The sequence below is a fragment of the Ochlerotatus camptorhynchus genome, unplaced genomic scaffold (assembly GCF_037179485.1).
Source record: "Ochlerotatus camptorhynchus isolate MF236.1 unplaced genomic scaffold, CSIRO-AGI_Acam_v1.1 ptg000017l, whole genome shotgun sequence".
NCBI lineage: Eukaryota > Metazoa > Arthropoda > Insecta > Diptera > Culicidae > Ochlerotatus > Ochlerotatus camptorhynchus.
In genome coordinates this window covers 137,748-157,555 of record NW_027040509.1, presented here as the reverse complement: position 1 = coordinate 157,555, position 19,808 = coordinate 137,748, and the positions used below count along the sequence as shown (strand labels likewise).

The window sequence follows — 19,808 nt, the reverse complement described above, 5'->3', positions numbered from 1 at the left end:
GAACTCCTTCAATGCCAAACAACTTATTTTAATATTATTCAGTTACTACTTCATAGATCTGAATTATTGATGATATATTATCTCTTGTATCATAAAACCAAAAGCAAAAAGCAGTCTTCAGCTTTGCTATTTTCAGTATTAAAATTTAAAATTGGTTACTTATTTCTTTCTACTCGGGATACGTCACTTATGGTGATAACAAATAACAATCTCCCGAACAGACATAAGTAGCGCACCACGTCGAAAAAACAGGTTTCTCATTTCAAACCGAACAATGCATTAGGTCCTAGGTAACATAGATCGATTCTCTTCGTCGACTGTCTCTTTCGTTAATAACTTGAAAATAGCTGTAAATGTCTATAACATAGCCGTGGGGATGCAAAGAGAATCTGACAACGTTCGTTAGGACTTAATGCATTGTCCGGCTTGAATTATGTTGTGCGGAACAAAAACCGGCCAAGCTAAATCGTCATTCAGAACCACCACCATCGTCGGGAAGCGTCAACAACAGCGGTGTGATGATGTCCGCTCATTGGAATAGCCATGCAAAAATCCAACCGGTTAGTCCGTCGCACATTGCTCTCTCACAGATCTCGCATTAATCCAGGGTGGACCTCCGACGGACACCATTGTCACTATGAACCCAACCAGCCTAACCACCTGTAAGTGTAGCCCTGCGATCGGGAATCTCCCACAGTCTTTAGAGTGAACAACATGCTGAGCCTTGAGCAGCAGTAGTACTCTAAGAAGATGTCTACGAGAATTATTGTGTTTCTGTTCGCTCTCGGATTGAGTGCAGTTGCAAGTAAGTTATTTTCTTCAGAATTTAAAAATTTTCGTATCTCAATCAAACCTTCCATTGTAGGTTTCGATTTTCCAACTGGAAAACGAATTTCAGAAAAGAGTAAGTATTCGATTATATGACGCAAAAAGATCCCATTACTTACATCTGTTCTCCCATCGCAGAATGTGACGAATATCGTAAGCTAACGGTAAAGACATCGACCCTGATAACGCTATCCATTCGTCCGACGGCAATCAAGTACGATGACTACAAGTGCCCGAACACGGTGGATTTGATTGTGGGGGGTGAAGAGGCACGACGAGGAGAATTTCCTCATCAAGCCCTGCTCGGGTACCCCTCTGAAAGTGATCCGCAAAAGATCGAATTCAACTGTGGTGGGTCGCTAATCAGCAAACGATTTGTGCTTACAGCTGCCCATTGTGGTGGTCGTGGCAGTCCTACAGTGGTGCGACTGGCTGAACTTGATTTGGTTATTGACGACGACGAACAGGTGGACTTCGATGTGGAGCAGTTTATCAAGCATCCGAAGTACTCGTCTCGCCGAGCGTATCACGATATCGCTCTGGTCAAATTAGTACAAGATGTCTACTTTACGAGAATGCTGCGACCGGCTTGCTTGTGGACAGGAAGTTACTTGAATATGAGCACTGCATTGGCAACCGGCTTTGGAAAAACGGAGTTCAGTAAGATTACGTCATTAGATGAATCATAGGCAAACTTAAACATTCGGAATCATTACAGCTGGAAGCACTTCGGACATCTTGCTGAAGGTACAGTTGGACATTTTCGATAAGATTAATTGCAGTATCTACAACACAAATCGAAAGCTGCCACAGGGTATCATCGACAGTCAGATTTGTGTGGGAAGCCTTCGCGGTCCGCAGGATACCTGTCAGGGCGATTCCGGTGGACCGTTGGAAATTGTGACGGACCAGCAGGGTTGCACGTACCATTTAATCGGCATAACCTCCCTTGGGGCAGCCTGTGGGCTAGGATCACCGTCGATCTACACCAGGGTGTCGAGTTATATCGATTGGATCGAAACAACCGTTTGGGGTTCCGACGGGGGTGATTGAAGGACACGCACGATAAACTGAATGGCTGCTGGTTCATAGGTAGGGCAAGATGGGACAAGATGGATTAAAGGGGGAAGATGGGTCAGCTATTAAATTTATTAATTTATGGTTTGCTTTTTCAAACCAGCATTGGGGCTACATTGAGCCTGTTGAAGTTGACAATCAAAAAATATAATCACCCATCTTGCCCCACCTTCACCTTACCCAACTATATGTATTGATTAGTGTGTGGAAATATTTTCTAATGAATAAATTACAAGTTTCCAAACAAAAAATCTTTTATTTTGAACCCACGCGCTGCCATTGTTTGGATTTAAGGTGATACGATGCAGTTTCCACAAATCATAGGCACTTGCATTGCCACTTTGAGTTTTCTAGGGAGTTAATCTCGGGCAGTATTGTGATTTCGGCCATTAAATTTACATCACCAGAAAGCAGTTTTGTTATTGTATATTTCCCGGTGGCAGATAATTGACCCCTGTAAAATTCAAAGTGGCACCAGGGCCCGGGCTTCTGGATCGTATCACCTCAATGCCAAGGAACAGAACGGCTGCTATCTTTGATGAACATAGAAAGCAGAACCTAACATAAAAGCTTGCTACCGAAATAAGGTGCACACGGGACAAGTCAGCAAACGGGGCTAGTAGTATCGGCCAATAGAGGTCTCTTTGTATGAGTGTGGAACATGACGGAACATGGCTCTATGAAGTTTTCCGATGTATTGCTCTCACACTTAAGCATTCAAAGATGGCCGATCCTAATTATTCCACACTCTCTCTTTCCCCGGTGTACCTTATATTTGTTGCCTACACCAACTCAGTGAATTCCTATTTGTACAACACATTAACACGGTGAACAAACGGATAAGGATTCGTGCACATATTACGTAACACATGGATGGGGGAGATTCAGTATTTTTCCGAACATTTCTGAAGTGATTCAGTGGATCCCTAAATGATTCAAATATTTTCGAAGTGATTCCGCTCTTGCGGAAATGATTACAAACTTTCTGGAATGATTCAGTACTTTTCAAAGTGAAAGCGAAATTTTCTGAGGTGATTCCATACTTTCTGGTATGATTTAAAACTTTTCTAGAGTGATTTAGTTCTTTCCAAAGTGATTCAGTACTTGCAGAAGTGATTACAAACTATCTGAAATGTTTCTGTACTTTCCGGAGTAATCCCAAACTTTTATGAAGTGATTCAGTACTTTTTGAAATGATTACGATTTGTTCAGAACTTTCCGAAATTATTCAGTACTTTGTGAAATTATTCAGTACTTTCCTATATGATTGCGACTTTTTTTGAAGCAATTCAGTTCTTCCGAAATAAATTCATTTCTGAAACGGTTCAGTGCAGTACTAAGTGATTCAATTCTTTTCGAAGTGATTCCAAAGTATTCTGTGGTGATTCAGTGCTTTCGGAAGTGATTCAGTACTTTCCAAAGTGAGCATGTACTTTTCTAAAACGATTCAGTACTTCCGAAGTGATTCCGAACATTCATGAAGTTATTCAGTATTTCCCTAAGTGATTCCGAACATTTCAGAAGTGATTCATAATTGATTCAATTAGGTATTTTAGAAGTGATTCAGTTCTTGCGGAAATGAAAACAAATTTTCTTTAATGATTCAGTGCTTCCCAAAGTGATTTAATTTTTTTCTGAAGTAATTCTGATCTTCTCTGAAGTTATTCAGTACTTTGTGAAGTGGTTCCTAACAGTTCTAAAGTGATTCCAAACTGCTCTGAATCGATTCAGTAAGTTCAGAAATAATTCCGAACAGTTCTAAAGTGAAACAATACATCCCGAAGTGATTCAGTACTTTCCGAAGTGATTGAAAATATTTCTGAAGTGATTCAGCACCTTCTGAAGTGAGTTCAATGTGAAGTGATTCAGTACCTTTTTAAGTGATTTCGAATTTTTTATAAATTATTCAGTGCTTCTCAAAGTAACTGCCCTTTTATGAAGCGATGCAGTTGATCCCGAATTTTTAAGAAATGATTTAGTATTTTCCGAAATGATCCCGAGCATGTCTGAAGTGAGTAACTACTTTCCGAGGGATTCCATTATTTTCTTAAGTGATTCTGTTCTTTCCGAAGTGGTTTCAAGCTGTAATGGTACTTTTTGAAGTAATTCCGAAGCATTCTCAAGTGATACAGTTTTGAAGTGAGTCAGTGCTTTCTAAAGTAATTCAAAACACTTTGACCCAATTTCTTTGAGTGATGCTAAACTTTTCTTCTTCTTCTTCTTCGCATACCAAGCTTATTGCATATCGCATATTAGCTTATTGTGTGCTCTCAACTTAGTGTTCTAGATGCACTTCCATTGAGAGCTTTCGATGCCTGTACCATTTATGCATTGGTATAATTGTGTGGCAAGTACAATCATAACGGCGCCGGTGGTGTAGTGGTAAGCGTAATTACCTCTCACCCCAGCAGATCTGGGTTCAATCCCAGTTGGCGCCGCCGGGATGTTCTGAGGCATAACATCTCTGATCACGCCTTCCTTCGGATGGGAAGTAAAGCCGTTGGTCCCCGGTTCATTAGTTGATAGGTCGATAGGTAGGGTCCAGGTGTGGGAGCAGCCTTCCTGGCACGTCGGTAGCATTGGTGCTCAGCACGGAAAACAAGATCGACGGAAAAACAAACCAAAGGAAAAAAAAAAGAAGTACAATCATACTTCTATGCCCAGGGAAGTCGAGATATTTTCCATCCCGAAAAATTCCTAGACCGGACCGGGGAATTGAACCCAGCCACCTCCAGCATGGTCTTGCTTTTTAGCTGCGCCTTTACCGACTGAGCTAAGGGAGGCCCCAGCTAAACTTTTCAAGGTGATGCAATATTCAAATGAGAGTTGCGATACTTTTCTACGCGAGTCCATACTTATGACGGGAACAGACCTATTTATTATTAGCTTGTACAAGCTAAGGTTCGATAAGACATACACGGCTAAGCAAAACAACCCAACAACGGTTGAGTTCTTTAAATTTACCATTGAGTTGGTGCCTATCATTCGATCTCACGTTTATTGCCAAAAACAAAAAGAGCAAAACAACCTTACAGGAGTCTTCCGTGCGCCAAATTAACGTTGAGTAAATGGTGTATAACTTAATACTGAGTAGTTTGAAGTTTGACGTTGTGTTAAAACAATTTACAATTAAGTAGTATGTTTACATGTAAGGGAATGAAAACAACTTCAATCGTCAACTCCAGATTAAGATGGTGCACTGATCTGTCAACCTGTGTGAATGGAACTCAATATTAGGTACATTTTCTATCCGTGAGTAACGGGTGTTTAATACAAAATGAAAATTTTTTCAGTCATATAGCTAGTAAACTATTTTTTTTTTTCAACGAAATTAGTATTTTTTATTAAAAACATAATGTTTATTTTTCAAAAAACCGTCAATGAATATTGGAGAAGGGGCCCTGGTCAGCAGTACGACGCAACTTAGTCGCGATGGTCTCACAAGAGTGCTGGACGGTATTGAAATCATTCTCATTTTTTATTGAACACCCGTTATATAGATTGAGTTTACCCGCATAAATGCGAACCATTACTTGACCTTACCAAAAATGGTTAAAAATTGTGTATAATCCCTGCTAAACTTTAACTGATTTTTTTCTAAAGTTTTAACCTTATGTATAAGGTTTTTTGGAAGTGAACCTTACAAATAATGGATTGTTAAGAACCATTACCATTCCAATTTTTTGTTTTCTCCATACATATTTGGGAAAGGAATTATATTGAAACCATTTTATTTATGATTTGAGAACATTAATGGTAATGGATATGGAAGTCGGTAAGGTTCATAGATGGGTTTGTAACATCCATCAACTTTATGTGGAATATATCGCGAATTGGCTACCTGTAAATTACTGATTACCAATTCGCGATATATACCATAAACATTACCATTAAAGTTCTCAAATCATAAGTAAAAACTACAAGGGACATCTCTATGGGGTTGTACGCAATGGTGACGGAGGACTTCATGGTCTTATATAATAAATCTTATTTGTTAACTGCAACAGGAGCTCGTGTTTTGTGTAGGAATAGGAATTTGAGCAGTGTTCTCTCTATTTATACTCTTTAGTATGACGCTCTTTACATAGCTGGCCCACAGCGACTCCCGACTCACGAAGAGCTACTGATTACGATCAATAGCTGTACGGCTTCTTCCTCCTTCTCATGGTCATGTGGTCATGTCATGGTCATGTGGGTTGCAGCTCGCTGCTTGCAGGCAGCCTTTCGTTGTGAACTGGAGAACACAACCGCTCACAACGCGGTGATTGAATAAACACCGTTTTGTGAGACCGGAAGGAATTCAACCTTGAAATCCGTGTTAGGGAAATCGCTTTTCGCAGGAAATCGGTGATTATTTTAATGATAAAGTCTTAATTTTAACAGATTCGTAGAAAAAATTCCTATCGATTGCGTACTGAGAATTAAAATCCATCATCTCTTGATCAAAATCAGACCACTTTCATGTCGCGACCGACTTTGGTTTATGAAATTGCACACCCAATGTGGCCTTAAATTACATGGTATGTTAGATTTAAACATATCTAGATAGAGCTGGAATTAGGCGTAGCAGCTTTTGTAAGCAATGACTTCTCTCGATGATTTTTAGGAATCCAAGGCGCCCACGCAAACCCACATTACCGTAGGGTAGAGGAAATTTTACCCCACCTAATGGTGACCCGATTGATGACCTTGACAAATGTCCAAAAAATACTCTTTTACAAATTTATGGTGGTCCTGAAAAGGACCGTTTTGTCGTGATGGTTGAGTAATGTTGAGCTATTAGGGTGTTAAACACAGATGAGGCTGGTGAGCTGTATGTTGTTTGGAATGAGGGTGACGCGCTTGGCATAGATGGCCCACAGCGACTCACGAAGAGCTACTGATTCCGATCAATAGCGGTGCGGCTTCTTCCTCCTTCTATGGATGCTCATGTGGGCTCCAGCTCGCTGCTTTCAGGAAGCCTTTCGTTGTGTACTGGAGAACAATGTTCAACACCACGTGCCGAAAGCACTACTGCTGCTTCTGCTGCTGTTCTTTGAAACATATATTGCCCATCAGTTTATGTGGGAGAATTTGGGCAAGCAGAAAAGATTAATTTCAGGCCTGATTTTCACCTCCCTTATCCACCAAATAATGCACTCAAACCATAAATTACATTTACAATGGAAAATATCCATTAGACTTTCACATAAATTTCATGCTATCGCATCACAACAACAAATCACATGAATCTTATGTGTCCAATGATGTTTTTGTGATTTATCACATAGAATTCATGTGATCATATGAATATTATTTGAATTTCACATAAAAATAATTAATTATGTTATTGGAAAAATATCATGTGCCTTCCCAATAGGAACTATATGAAAACTTTTTCAGTGTGGAACACGGGTTTCAACTGTACACTGAACGAAAACATCCGCAATACTTCGAATGATTATAGCATGGCTCAAGCCCTTTAAAAATATGCTTTTATATTTCTGACGGTTACCTTATGGTTGAATTCGTCGTCAGCTCTGCCGTTTGACAGCAATGTGGCGTAAGCGCCAAAATCAAAAATTTTCAGAAGAAGATTTTTTTTTCTCCTCAGGCATTTTAAATAGGCACATTTGCACCACAGTTTAATCGATAGTTATAATCCTAATGGACATCCTGATGCAAGAAAATGTCAGGAAAATAATAATTTAATTTTTAGAATTGTTGTTCTTCAACATCACTTTGCTGCAAAAACGAGATAACAAATCAACATTTTGCGACAAAGTGACGATCGTAGTACACAATTCCCTATGATGAATAATGGTCCAAATTCAGGTTTTGTGGCATCAAAAGATGCATAGTGGCGTTTACGTCACTTTGCTGTCACACGGTGAGCTGATGAGCGTCCATGCGACTGTCATCCAAATAAAGGATGATTTTTATTTTAGAATGTGTTGTAAAACATAAAGCGATCGAAGAACAAACATTTACAAATAGCAAAAGCTACAGATTTGATTAATAGGGGAAAATGGATGTAATGTCGGCGTTAGTGCCTCTAATTTGGGCCCATACATAAATTCAGCAATCGACTAAATTTTCAATAGCGACCAAAAATATCCAATGACGATAAAATTGCTAAAAAGCAGATTTTTAGCGATGGGCCCAATCTTAGAGGGGGAGCAACATTAGAGCCATTTCCCCTGATTCAATTGTTTATTCTCTAACATATTTTCGTAATTAATAGCCATATTCTATCATGGATACAAAATGTTCGGTACCACCTGTGATAGCGATGGCTATGTTTTCCGCTCAGATCAGCAAATGACGTACGATTTAATTATTTGCAACATCGTTTTGACGGATTTGTGTATAGTGTTAATGCACTGAAGACAACGCGAGAAGAGTTCTACAGTGCATATTTACGAAAGCGAGACCTCAAGCTGAGACACATAGGATTGGATTCTGACCATCAAAGCGCGGAAATTCAAGTCGGCGGCACTACACCTCAAGAAGGCGGGTAAGCTGGCATCGGTGTACAGCAAGCAAGGAGTCGTCCATGTGAAGCCTGCAGCTGGTGGACCTACAATCGTGATACAGGCTGGAGATGAGCTGGACAAATACTCGTAGCTATGTTTTTCGTTCACTTTTGAAGTTATGTCTATGTAGTAGTGTTTCAATTTATGTATTTTTGTGTTGAAGATTGTGTGACAGAGATATTTGTTTTATTTTCCTCCGTAAAAATGCAGCCCTCTAGAAATTGCTTCCCCCACTATACTTAATGCTTCCGACACACAACCACACGTCTACGAACATTCCAGGAGCAGTGCTGAATGCTGTCCTTTTCGCTGGAATGCTTAATATCTGCCACGGAAATGCCCAGAGTCTTTGCGCTCGTAATTCCAGTAAGCTCGATGAAGTTCGGAACGTCTTGTCGGACTCCAAGGTCGAGGTAGCGTGTTTCACCGAATCATGGCTAATTTCGAAGAACAGTGATCGCAGCATCGGCATCTCCGGCTACTCTGTTGTAAGGAACGACAGGGCGTGTAGGCGCGGCGGAGGAATCGCTGCTCACTACAAGGAACATCTTGCCCGCTCCAAGGTTTTCGGCACGGTACTTACAGCAGAATCGACGGACAAAACTGAATGTTTGGTGTTAGAGTTTCGAGTGGACGGCAGCAAGATTCTGCTGATGACCATGTACAACCCTCCCGATAACGACTGCTCATCTTTTTTGTCAGAGAAGTTGGCCGATTTCGCTGTTCACTATGAACACATGTTTCTTGTGGGAGACTTTAATAATGACATGCTCCGCCCTAACTACAAGCGCACGCAATTTGAATCGATACTCCGCAGCTAACCAACATTTTTCCATGGAGGCCGATGTTCACAACTTGATCTCTTCCTAACAAATAGCAACGAAAAAGTTATGCGGTTCCGTCAGGTCAGTTTTCCTGGGTTGTCCCATCATGATCTTATCTTTGCGTCGGTAGATCTCGACATCTCACGGCCCTCCAGGCAATGCACTTATCGTGACTATGTGAATTTCGATCCGCATGCTCTGGATAATGCTTTGCTGTCTATTCCATGGAACCACTTTTACGAGATCGCAAACCCGAATGACTCTATGGAATTCTTCAATGAGCATATCAAAACTGTGCATGATTCGTGCATCCCTCTTCGAGCCAGTACCAATCGCCGGCGGCATAACCCGTAGTTCTCTGATAGTGTACGTCAGTCCCTGCTCGAACGAGACTTGGCGTACAAGGACCAGTGCTGAGATTTGTCATTGTCATTGACAGACTTTCGCGCGATATTGACAAAATTGTTCGTCACATAGTTACTGACAGACTTGATCCTCAAAAAAACCTTCGTCAAAAACTCATTCATTTTTTCGTCAATGACAAAGATTCACCTGGTAACAAAAAGTGTAATTTAGTACATTCTGTGTCACATTATTGTTATCCAAGTAGCTCAGGACGTAGATACTTGTTCACTAAAATGGATCCATGTAATTGTTTTGCTCAAGTCATTTAATTTTGCTACAAATTTAGCTAATAAACAAATCTGCACATGTTCGTCACTGACACCATTGTCATTGACAATTGACATGGTTTGCCTTGAATATGACTGTTAGCTAAAATGAGTGACCAAAGCAGAATTGTCAATATCACCGTGTACTGTCGAGATTTTGCAGCACTGACAAGGACTCGTTGCAAGCTACAACGCAATTGAAGGACGTAAAGCGACAGCGGTATAAGGTGCTGAGGAACCGTGCTAACATGAAAATTGTTCAAGCCAAACAGTTTCTTGGACAGCAGAACTCCATCGAAAACCCTTTGGAAACGGGTAAAGAGCCTTGGAGTCGGCAAGGATAAATCGTCACCTCCATGTGAGTTTGATCCGGACGAAGTGAATCAAACATTCGCAGCCAACTTTGCAAACAGCACCCGAGTAGCAAGAACTTCGAGATCAGCACCTCCTTCACCGTATAGCTTCTTTTTCCAACCTGTGCGGGACTGGGAAGTTGTCAATGCTATCTGGGATATTAAATCAAACGCTATTGGGATGGATGGTTTACCGATTACCTTCGTTAAGATCATCCTACCGTTTGTCCTGCAACACATTACTCATCTGTTCAATATGTTCATAGAAACAGCTACCTTTCCCGATTGCTGGAAGCACGCGAAAATTTTGCCTCTGAAAAAGAAAGCGCATTTAAACGATATTACCAATCTGCGCACAATCAGCATACTTTGCGCGTTGTCGAAGGCTTTTGAGAAGCCGTGGAGGCCAGAGTATCAAAACTTCGGCACGACGACTTAGGAGCTTTCGTTGATAAAAAAAAAGATGCTGGTATACTGCTACTTCTGGACTTCTCCAAGGCTTTCGATACTATCCCTCATAGCAAACTATTAGCAAAGCTGGAAGTACAGTTTAACTTTTCCTTTGGTGCTGTAAACCTGATGGAGTCGTACCTTCGTGGAAGAAGACAGACGGTATTCTGTGGTGATCGCTACTCCAGCAGCGCCGAGGTGCCGTCCGGCGTACCTCAAGGCTCAGTCCTTGGTCCTCTACTTTTCTGCTGCCATATTAACGACCTACCGACGGTGCTGCAGTTCTGTTCTATTCAGATTTTTGCCGATGATGTGGAACTTTACGTCAGCCGGCTCGGTCCTTGTGCTCGTGAGTTGGTCAGGATGGTGAATGCAGATCTCGAACGAGTTGTGGATTGGTCGCGGCGAAACGACCTTCACGTGAATCCAGCAAAGAGTAAGGCGTCGCAGAGCCAGCGGCTCGGACGGTCAGAGCATCGGATGGTCGGAAATTGCGAGCAACCTAGGGTTCATCTTCCAAAGTGACCTGCAGTGGGATGGCCTGATAATGCAACAGTGTGGAAAGATCTATGCTTGTCTTTGCTCGCTATACTGCTGTACGTCCACCGCGCCGACCGAAACCAGATTGAAACTCTTCAAATCCTTGATCCTACCACATTTCTTGTTCGACGATGTTCTACATATCCGTCCTAGCGCAAGCTGCTTCGATCGATTACGTGTGGCGCTAAACTGCTGTGTGAGATATGTCTATGGATTGAGCCGCTACGACCATGTGAGTCACCTGCAACAGAACCTCATTGGATGTTCGTTACAAAACTTCTACGCATATCGCTCTTGCATTTTCCTGAGAAAACTGCTATCAACACAGTCCCCAGCTATACTTCATGGCAGACTCATCCTAGCTCGAGGTCGTCGCTTACAGAACCTAGTAATACCAGCTAACAACACCGCAGGTTACGCCAGTTCACTGTTCGTTCGAGGTGTGGTAAACTACAGCTCGTTACCACCCGCAGTAAAACGCTCTTCGTCGGAAGCAATTTTCAAGAGTGGCTGCATCAATTTTTGGTCCCAAATGAATTAGAGAGTTTTATAAATTGAATAGGCTAGGTAGTAATAATTAATTTAATTAGTAATATTTTTGATATTTGTATCCATTGCTAAACCGGAGGTAGTAATTTGAAAAGATATGTATCTTACGGTACTGGATAATAAACAAACAAAAAAAAAAAGGCTGAAGCAATATCATATGCATTTCAACTTGGGATGACAATCATTCTGCAGCTAGCATTGCCTGATTTCAAACAACCGTCATCCGGTTACAGTTATCATTCGCAAAAGCAATTTCGATGTTTCGATATGAATAGATAGTTTTGGTACAGAGTGTATGCTATGCTCGTAAAATCCTTAAATCCGACATCGTAAAAATTACATTAGTAAGCAGTACCTAACTCTGTAATAATTAGGCTAAATATACATATTCTGTTTATATATTACAAATGTGACTGATTATAACTTCATCAAAACAAATCCCAACGCTGCTAGATAGTTGTTCCAAAGTTTCAATTTATTGAACGTCATTAAGAGACATGTATGGTATAAGCATCAAAATTATCATGATATTGGAACCCCAACAAGCTCCCTGCTCCGGTTAAGCCAGGTATGTCAAAAGCAAAAGCATACACAAACACCAAAAGTTCACTAGATCATCAGGTTCAAGTGCATCGAAGACTCCTCCGACGAAAAACAAATCCATCAAATTACCGCTTCTAGGTTATGACAAAACATCGATCACGTTTAGAGGGTACACGAAACCTCAACAAATCATACCATCAATCCCTCTCAAGGCGGCGGTGCACACAACGGGTGAGGGCGGTCATAATTAAAAATAACAATCAAGTAGTTCGGATCTTTTGACATTTTTCCCATAATACCTATTCATTAAATTACATTGGGAAATCCAATTTTTCAGACCAATCGTTAGTGAAAAGTATTTTTGGTAGAATTCCAAAGAACAAAAATGCTCAAATTATATTCTTTATGCTTAGACATATAATTAATCTAGCTTTTATTTTTATTTCAAGTGAACATCAAATCCTAAACATAAAATATGTGTAAGCTTTTTCACCTTATAATAGAATAGAGATGGGCTCTTTGGTAATTTTTCTTAAATGTTCAGTCATGAATTAAAACAAAAATCCAATTTAGTCTCTACCAATTTGGCACTATCTAAAAGGATTGTTTATAAGTTTTTTGAAAAATCACACCATAAACACTTAGAAATATATAATCTGTGACGGAATCCATCTTTGACATAAAGGATGAGACGTAAACATGTAAAATTAAGTGCTCCGAAACTGAAAAGTTCAAAATTACGTTTGATTGAGCTGAATTTGGCTCCTAAATTTACATTGATTTTTCTAAGTGTGTATGTTTCGGAATCTTTCGGAAGTTAGCGCAAAATTATGCAAGTCTGATAAGCAGCACAAACAGATTCAACACCAAAACAAGCGTGGTGCCAAATTAGGCTTAGAATATCAATAAGTAACTAAGTTTTTAAACAAATTATGACAATAGAAATGTCGAAGGATGAATATTTCACTCGAAATAGATGTTGGCCCTTCCATTGGTACCTGTTCCGGTTCCATTTCCGAATTTAGCCATTTTGGCTAAAAATGCTTCTTAGTTTTGAAATTAATCAAAGGAAACCCTGGTGGGTCATTTTGAAGGTATTTCAGAATGTTGCCCACGTTATGCTAGGAGTCGCCCCACTGTGCGCTGGTGGCAGTGTGAAGCTCTCGATTGACCCTTTCGCCTCGATCATCGTCGGATGCAAAGTGCCGGACAGGCCATTTCATTCAAGTGAGTGCAACGGCCCTCCATCCATGTTTCAACATTTATTGATCAGCTTCGCTCCAAAGGTCAGCCCTCTGTGTCCGTCCGTCGGTTGATGTGATCCAATTTCCGTCCGCTTTTTGGTTCACCCCCGCACCACGACCTCTGCTGCATCGGTGTTGATCGTGACCGTTCACTTTTCGTTCGAATCTTGGAGATCATTGCTCACCATCACAACGCAATTCCAATTGACTGTTTACATTTTTACAACCTCGCACACACTAATTATGGTAATTGAAAACAAGCCCATCCATTATATATCTCCGTCACTTTTGGAGGGGTTTTAAAATTAATTTATGGATCATTTTATTGTAAATGTCCCCCGCGCCGGTAGCGTTCACAGTCAGCGGGGAGGACGCTTCAATTAAAGCAAAACTCTTGTAATTAAGATTACCAATGTTTTTTTTTTTTGGGGTGACCTTTAGGTATCGTTTGGCTTAAAACACTTTCAGGAGATGGGCTTTGGCCGAAAACAATAGACGGAGGAATTTTGACCGGTTCAGTCAAGGTTGAGAATGTGAATTATGCGTTTGAATTCAGTGACCACCTTCATTTAGAGTGGCAATCTTGATGGAGACGTCCGATAGCTAGACGGTGGTGGCCATGGCTCAGTAAAAATCATAGGCTAAAACCCGGAATGGGGTTAGAATGGTTCCGCTCCAAACGCCACAAATATAAGTTTTCTTTGGGTTCCAAAACTCACATGGAACCGTACGCAAAAACAACCGCCGCCACCACCTCGATGTTATGCAACAGTAGCACTTAAAGGGGTGAAGCATACGGACAGCTCACGTTCCCCATCGGTCGGTGGTTCCACCCACACCAGATGCACACACATAACGCATTTTTGCGCATTGATAGTTTTACCGCGTGAGATGCATGTAATGAACTAAGGTTTGCCTTGCTTTGGAGTTCGCACTCATATAGATGGAAGAAAACCATATCAATAATTGTGCGACTTTTCTTGGGCTCACAAGACTGCATTTGGATCGGTTAGGGTATTTACCTTTTAAATTACGTGCCACAGATCACGCAAATGGACGGCGGCTTGTGGGTACCTATTATGGCTAATAACGCATATCTAAATGTACTGTTTGAATCGCACGAGAATTAATTGTTTCATGCTCGTGTCGTGTGAAACATTCTGGTTCAGAACATGAGGAAATACATATGTTTGCTAGACGTGGAATTTGACCTTAGACTGGTCGACGATTGTTCAATTGTGTGGAACTGTGACAAGGCCACCAAGGACGGACTACTGGTACGTAGCGAGTGTTTGACTTTTTAATACGTTCGTTGTTTTGATTCATTTGCCACAAATTGTAATTAAGTATACTGTTTTGCTTTTCCGAAACATTCTTTTTTTTTTTCTTTGATTTGTTTTTCGTTGATCTTATTTTCCGCACATAGTATTGACCCAACAAGTTGCCCAAAATTCCAAATTTATCAGAGTTGGTTGTAAATGCTATCTAATATGAAGCTTTAGTATGATAATTTATTAGCTAGAGAATGATCGTAGAAGAGAGTAGGTAGTTGGTCAGAAAATCGTATTGTACTGTCATTCTACAACTATCGAATTGCGTATTTAAGTTTTATCAAACCGTTTTTTCATAAGTTCAGAACTAACTGATGAAAACCATGTTCCAATCCAACATAACCTTCATCAGTCTTGGTCTGAATCTACAGTAGTTACGCAAAATATCGTCTAATTACCCATTTAATGAGTCTCCACCGCGTCTCAACCGCGTGACCAAGGAGACAACTTACGCATGACGGATTGCACCGACAGCACCGTGGTTCTAGGGCTTCCACTATAGACTCTACCGATCGTCGTCAATCACCTGCTACTCGAATTCACCGATGTTGCGCCTTCGCCCCTGCTACATGCATTTCCGTTCGGCAAAGGAATGCAAGTGCATCCGCATAACTATAAGTTGCAATCTCGTCTCGATGTTCGTCTCATAAACTCGTAGCACATTATTGGATGCAAGGCAGTTGACTTTCAATTTCAATGCTTGAATGACCCACTTTTGGATTTCAGCAATCGCACCGAGTCGTCAGTTTAGAACATAATTAACGGAGCTCCAATGTTTCCGACCCGTTCATAAATCATCTCTTATTTTGGCAAAAGTACTACTCTGCCAGCAGTTTGCTCAACACCTTAATTAACTATTTCGCAACGAAGATACGCATCAAGTCCAGCGGAAAAGAGGTGTTTGCGCTGTTATTGCCATAAACAGTACACCTTGTTTTGCTCTCAATTACCCGATGAACAAACCACTCTTGAACTTCGGAGCTCTCCATGGAAGTGGCCCAATGAATCGTAAAATGCCACCAGCTTGCGAGAAGCATCACTCCGGGGCTGCATTCAATTCAGCGTGGCACATTGTAAACACATAAAAATCTAAAAGAAGTCATCTGGCAAGATACCGATCACGACGACCGACGACGACGACGACGACATTGAGAAGAACGACATTTCTGTGGACAAAGCTTATGCAATCGCGAAGTGAAATCATTACAGCATCGAGATCGGAACTGGAATAAGAATGGAGGCACGTGTTGCTGACAATCACGAAAGTGTCATTTCACGAGCATCGGTGAAGTCGTTGGTCGGTAGGGGGAAACAGTCCAAAATGCTGAAATGGGAAAGGTATGAAAAACCGCATTTTACCCCAAGGGAGTTACGAGATTACCGATTTGATGACTGAGTTCATTAGATGAATTTGCTACTATGATAAAATCTTATAACTTAAATACACACTTAGAAATAACTAATTTTACACGTGACGGAAACCATCTTTGACATAAAATATGAGACGTAAACAAACATGTCATGTAATATTAAGTGCTCCGAGACTGAAAAGTTCGTTGCTCGACGAAAAGTACGTTTGATTAAGCTGAATTTCACGTTTGTTATGACTCAAATTTATGTCAAAATTGACGCTCGTATAAGTCACTCTCAAAGCACCTAAATTTACATGATTTTTTCTAAGCGTGTGGTTATCTTCACACTGCTACTGATATGGGGGTAGTTTTGCAACTGTTCGTATTTTTATTTTAAAATAAAAGCTTAAACACTTAAACACTCAAATGAGGTTGGAAGTGAGTGGGACTGATATATAAAGTAAGCTACACACTTGGAAAAAATCATGTAAATTTAGGTGCTCTGAGAGTGACGTATACGAGTGTCAATTTTGACATAAATTTGAGTCATAACCGACGCGAAATATAGCTCAATCAAACGTACTTTTCATCGAGCAACACACTTTTCAGTCTCGGAGCACTTAAAATTACATGACATGTTTGTTTACGTCTCATCTTTTATGTCAAAGATGGATTCCGTTACGTGTAAAATTAGTGATTTCTAAGTGTGTATCAATTGGATCATGGGGCCTCCCTTAGCTCAGTCGGTAAAGGCGCAGCTACAAAGCAAGACCATGCTGGAGGTGGCTGGGTTCGATTCCCGGTCCGGTCTAGGAATTTTTCGGGTTGGAAAATTTCTCGACTTCCCTGGGCATAGAAGTATGATTGGACTTGCCACACAATTATACCAATGCAAAATAGTACAGGCATCGAAAGCTCTCAATTAATAACTGTGGAAGTACATCTAGAACACTAAGTTGAGAGCACGCAATAAGCTAATATGCGATATGCAATAAGCTTGAAATGCGAAGAAGAAGAAGATCGATTGGATCTGGTCAATTGGGTCTGCTATGCTTCAAATTTCATTTGATATTACCGGATGAAACCCCTACTACTGATCGAATTGAATGATCATCATTCACATGATAAATACCTTACAATCCAAAACAAATTAAAAAAAAACAAGCAACATTAATTTAAATTTTCAAGCCTCCACTCAACAAAGTGTCAAATGGCGCTTATCATCTGAGGCCCGACGACCTGTCTTGGATAAGATTTATGATTTTCGCACATTAAATCCACCGGGCCGTGGGGTTTGGGCACCCAAGTCTCGCCTCTTCAGCGATACACGATTTTTATTGCTGCCTCATTTTGGGTTGGTAGACTGACATAATTAAATAACACTTGGTATTGATTGTACGAAAACTGGTTCATTTTGGTTTTATGTTCCGCTGATTATGTCAAGGAAGAGTAGAAACGAACCAGGGCGTCCGTGGCCGTTCGTAAGATAGCAAAATTTCGTCAGGTGGACCTTTTGCTTTGTTTTGCGGTTTTCCATCATTTCGCCTTTCGACGGCCCTGCGGGATTGTGTTTCAAGGTCCCGCTGCTCGTTGTTTTACATTTCTTTCACTTTCAATTTCAATTTTAAGTTGCTCTCGATTGTTCGTCGGGGCGCTGTAAATCAAACCTGCTCTAGGGTTGATTCGACGGGAAGATCTTGGTCAGTCGTGACGGTGGTGGCGGTGGCTCCCGGTGCCATCAAGGTCGCATGTGAACAAATAGCCATTGTGATTAAGTTTGCAAAATATTGAGTAGACTGTAAATCGATGCTGCTGAGCTGCTGTTTGTCGGAATCGATCCTCTAGAGATGCCTTTTGAATGATTGCATTATGAAGATGTTGAAAACCAATTGAGAGGAGATCCAAAGAATGCTTTGCGAGCAAGTATACAAAAGAAATAGATTTATTGCATCCACACAGTAATTGTGGACTCGTGATTGGAATTATAAACATTGACTTGTTTCTGCAAAGTAGCTGATTTATGTATTGTTTGTAAAGAAAAGTAATAGCACGTGAAAAGAGTTGTTTTTTTAACAAGGCTTTGACAGAACATTAACAATGTACCGGTGTAGCTTATTTCACCTCATCTCATTATTTGAATTCATCATGCAACTTTGCTTGAGATGCTTTTTATTCCGTGTTGGGTAGGTAGGAGTTTAGTTCAGTTGAAAAATATTCCTACCAGTGATGCCATCAAGTGGGAGTCTGTTAATGAGAGGATAATCGTTGCCAGATTTAGAACACGGGTTCGTAACCTTACCATAATGCAATGTTATGCGCCAACCGATGCTGCCGAGCTACAGGACAAGGAGAATTTTTACAGTCAACTGAATGCCGTCATGGATAAGGTTCCAAATAGTGACATCAAGATCTACACTGGCGACTTCAATGCGAAGATCGGCTCCGACAACACGGACTATGAGCGTGTCATGGGACGCCATGGTCTCGGCGAAATGAGCGAGAACGTTTCAGCCTTCATGTTAAAAGTTAGGGTATAGGATGGTTCAAAACGCACCCCTGGGGTAAAATGGCCATGCGCTGTTTTTCATAGCTTTCCGATTGTCAATTCGTTAATTTAACAATCAGCATTGCTAGTTCAGTGCTTGAACTAACATTCTGGCACATGATATTTTCAGAATTAGTAATGGGAAAGCAACGAAAAACCTCACGGGGCCATTTTACCCCAGGGGTCCATTATGGACTGTTCTCCCCTACCGATGGTCATCCCCTATCTGCTGATGCTGGCTTATAGCGAATTTGTTTATTATCCAGTTCCAACCTGGATTGGGTATCAAGTTAGGGTCTGCTTGTTTTCTAGCAAACGTCAGTTTGATCGTTTGTTTTTATAACCTGGCACGGGTCGACTTTCGCATTGACAAAAAGTTCGGGTTTGCACTGGATTGGAACTGGTTCCAAACTGGGAATAAACAAATCCGCTATTGCTCTGTAACCCCAAACTGCCGAAGAATGCTACTCACAGAGAGACACTCACTCTCGTCTCGTGAAATAAGAACAAGTTGCGATTTGTGGAGGGATATAATGAGCGAAAAGGGTAACTCACTTCGCTGAGCTTAACTCAGTCTAACAATGTATTTGTAATCTGTGAGTTGCCTATGCAAAAACGTATTTTCAAGGTGGAAGAGGACTAATTAATCATTTTGTTCGACCATTTACCACAGAGATGGCGCTGTTCCCCTGGTAGGAAGTGATAAAAATCCCCACATAGAAATTGAGAAAAGTGGGAATAATTCGCTTTCGGTGCGAATTCAGGTGAAAAAAGTGAACGACAACCTAAAGAAATTTATTAGGGACTTTGTCGTTCAGTTTTTCCCGGAAATTATAGTTAATCAAGCTACAATTAATTAAAAATGATTTTTCCCCATACAATTTTACCCGCTTTACTACCAGTCCCCAGAGAGCCAAAAAAAATCAAATTTGAGAGAGAAATTCTCTCTCACGAGCTCAATCTCTCAACATGTCATGTATTTTGTT

General features: G+C 40.8%; 2 protein-coding genes across 2 annotated transcripts in view; both read left to right on the top strand.

The window, feature by feature from the left end:
* Positions 1-19,808, top strand: part of Ance-3 — a 379,862-nt gene that overhangs the window by 345,287 nt on the left and 14,767 nt on the right. The gene's annotated exons all lie outside the window — the stretch shown is intronic.
* Positions 698-2,056, top strand: LOC135702142 (serine protease snake-like). Its single transcript, XM_065223138.1, has 4 exons — positions 698-805; positions 866-904; positions 967-1,488; positions 1,547-2,056. The coding sequence occupies exons 1-4, from the start codon at positions 751-753 to the stop codon at positions 1,879-1,881; spliced, it is 951 nt and encodes a 316-aa protein (XP_065079210.1). The 5' UTR covers positions 698-750; the 3' UTR covers positions 1,882-2,056.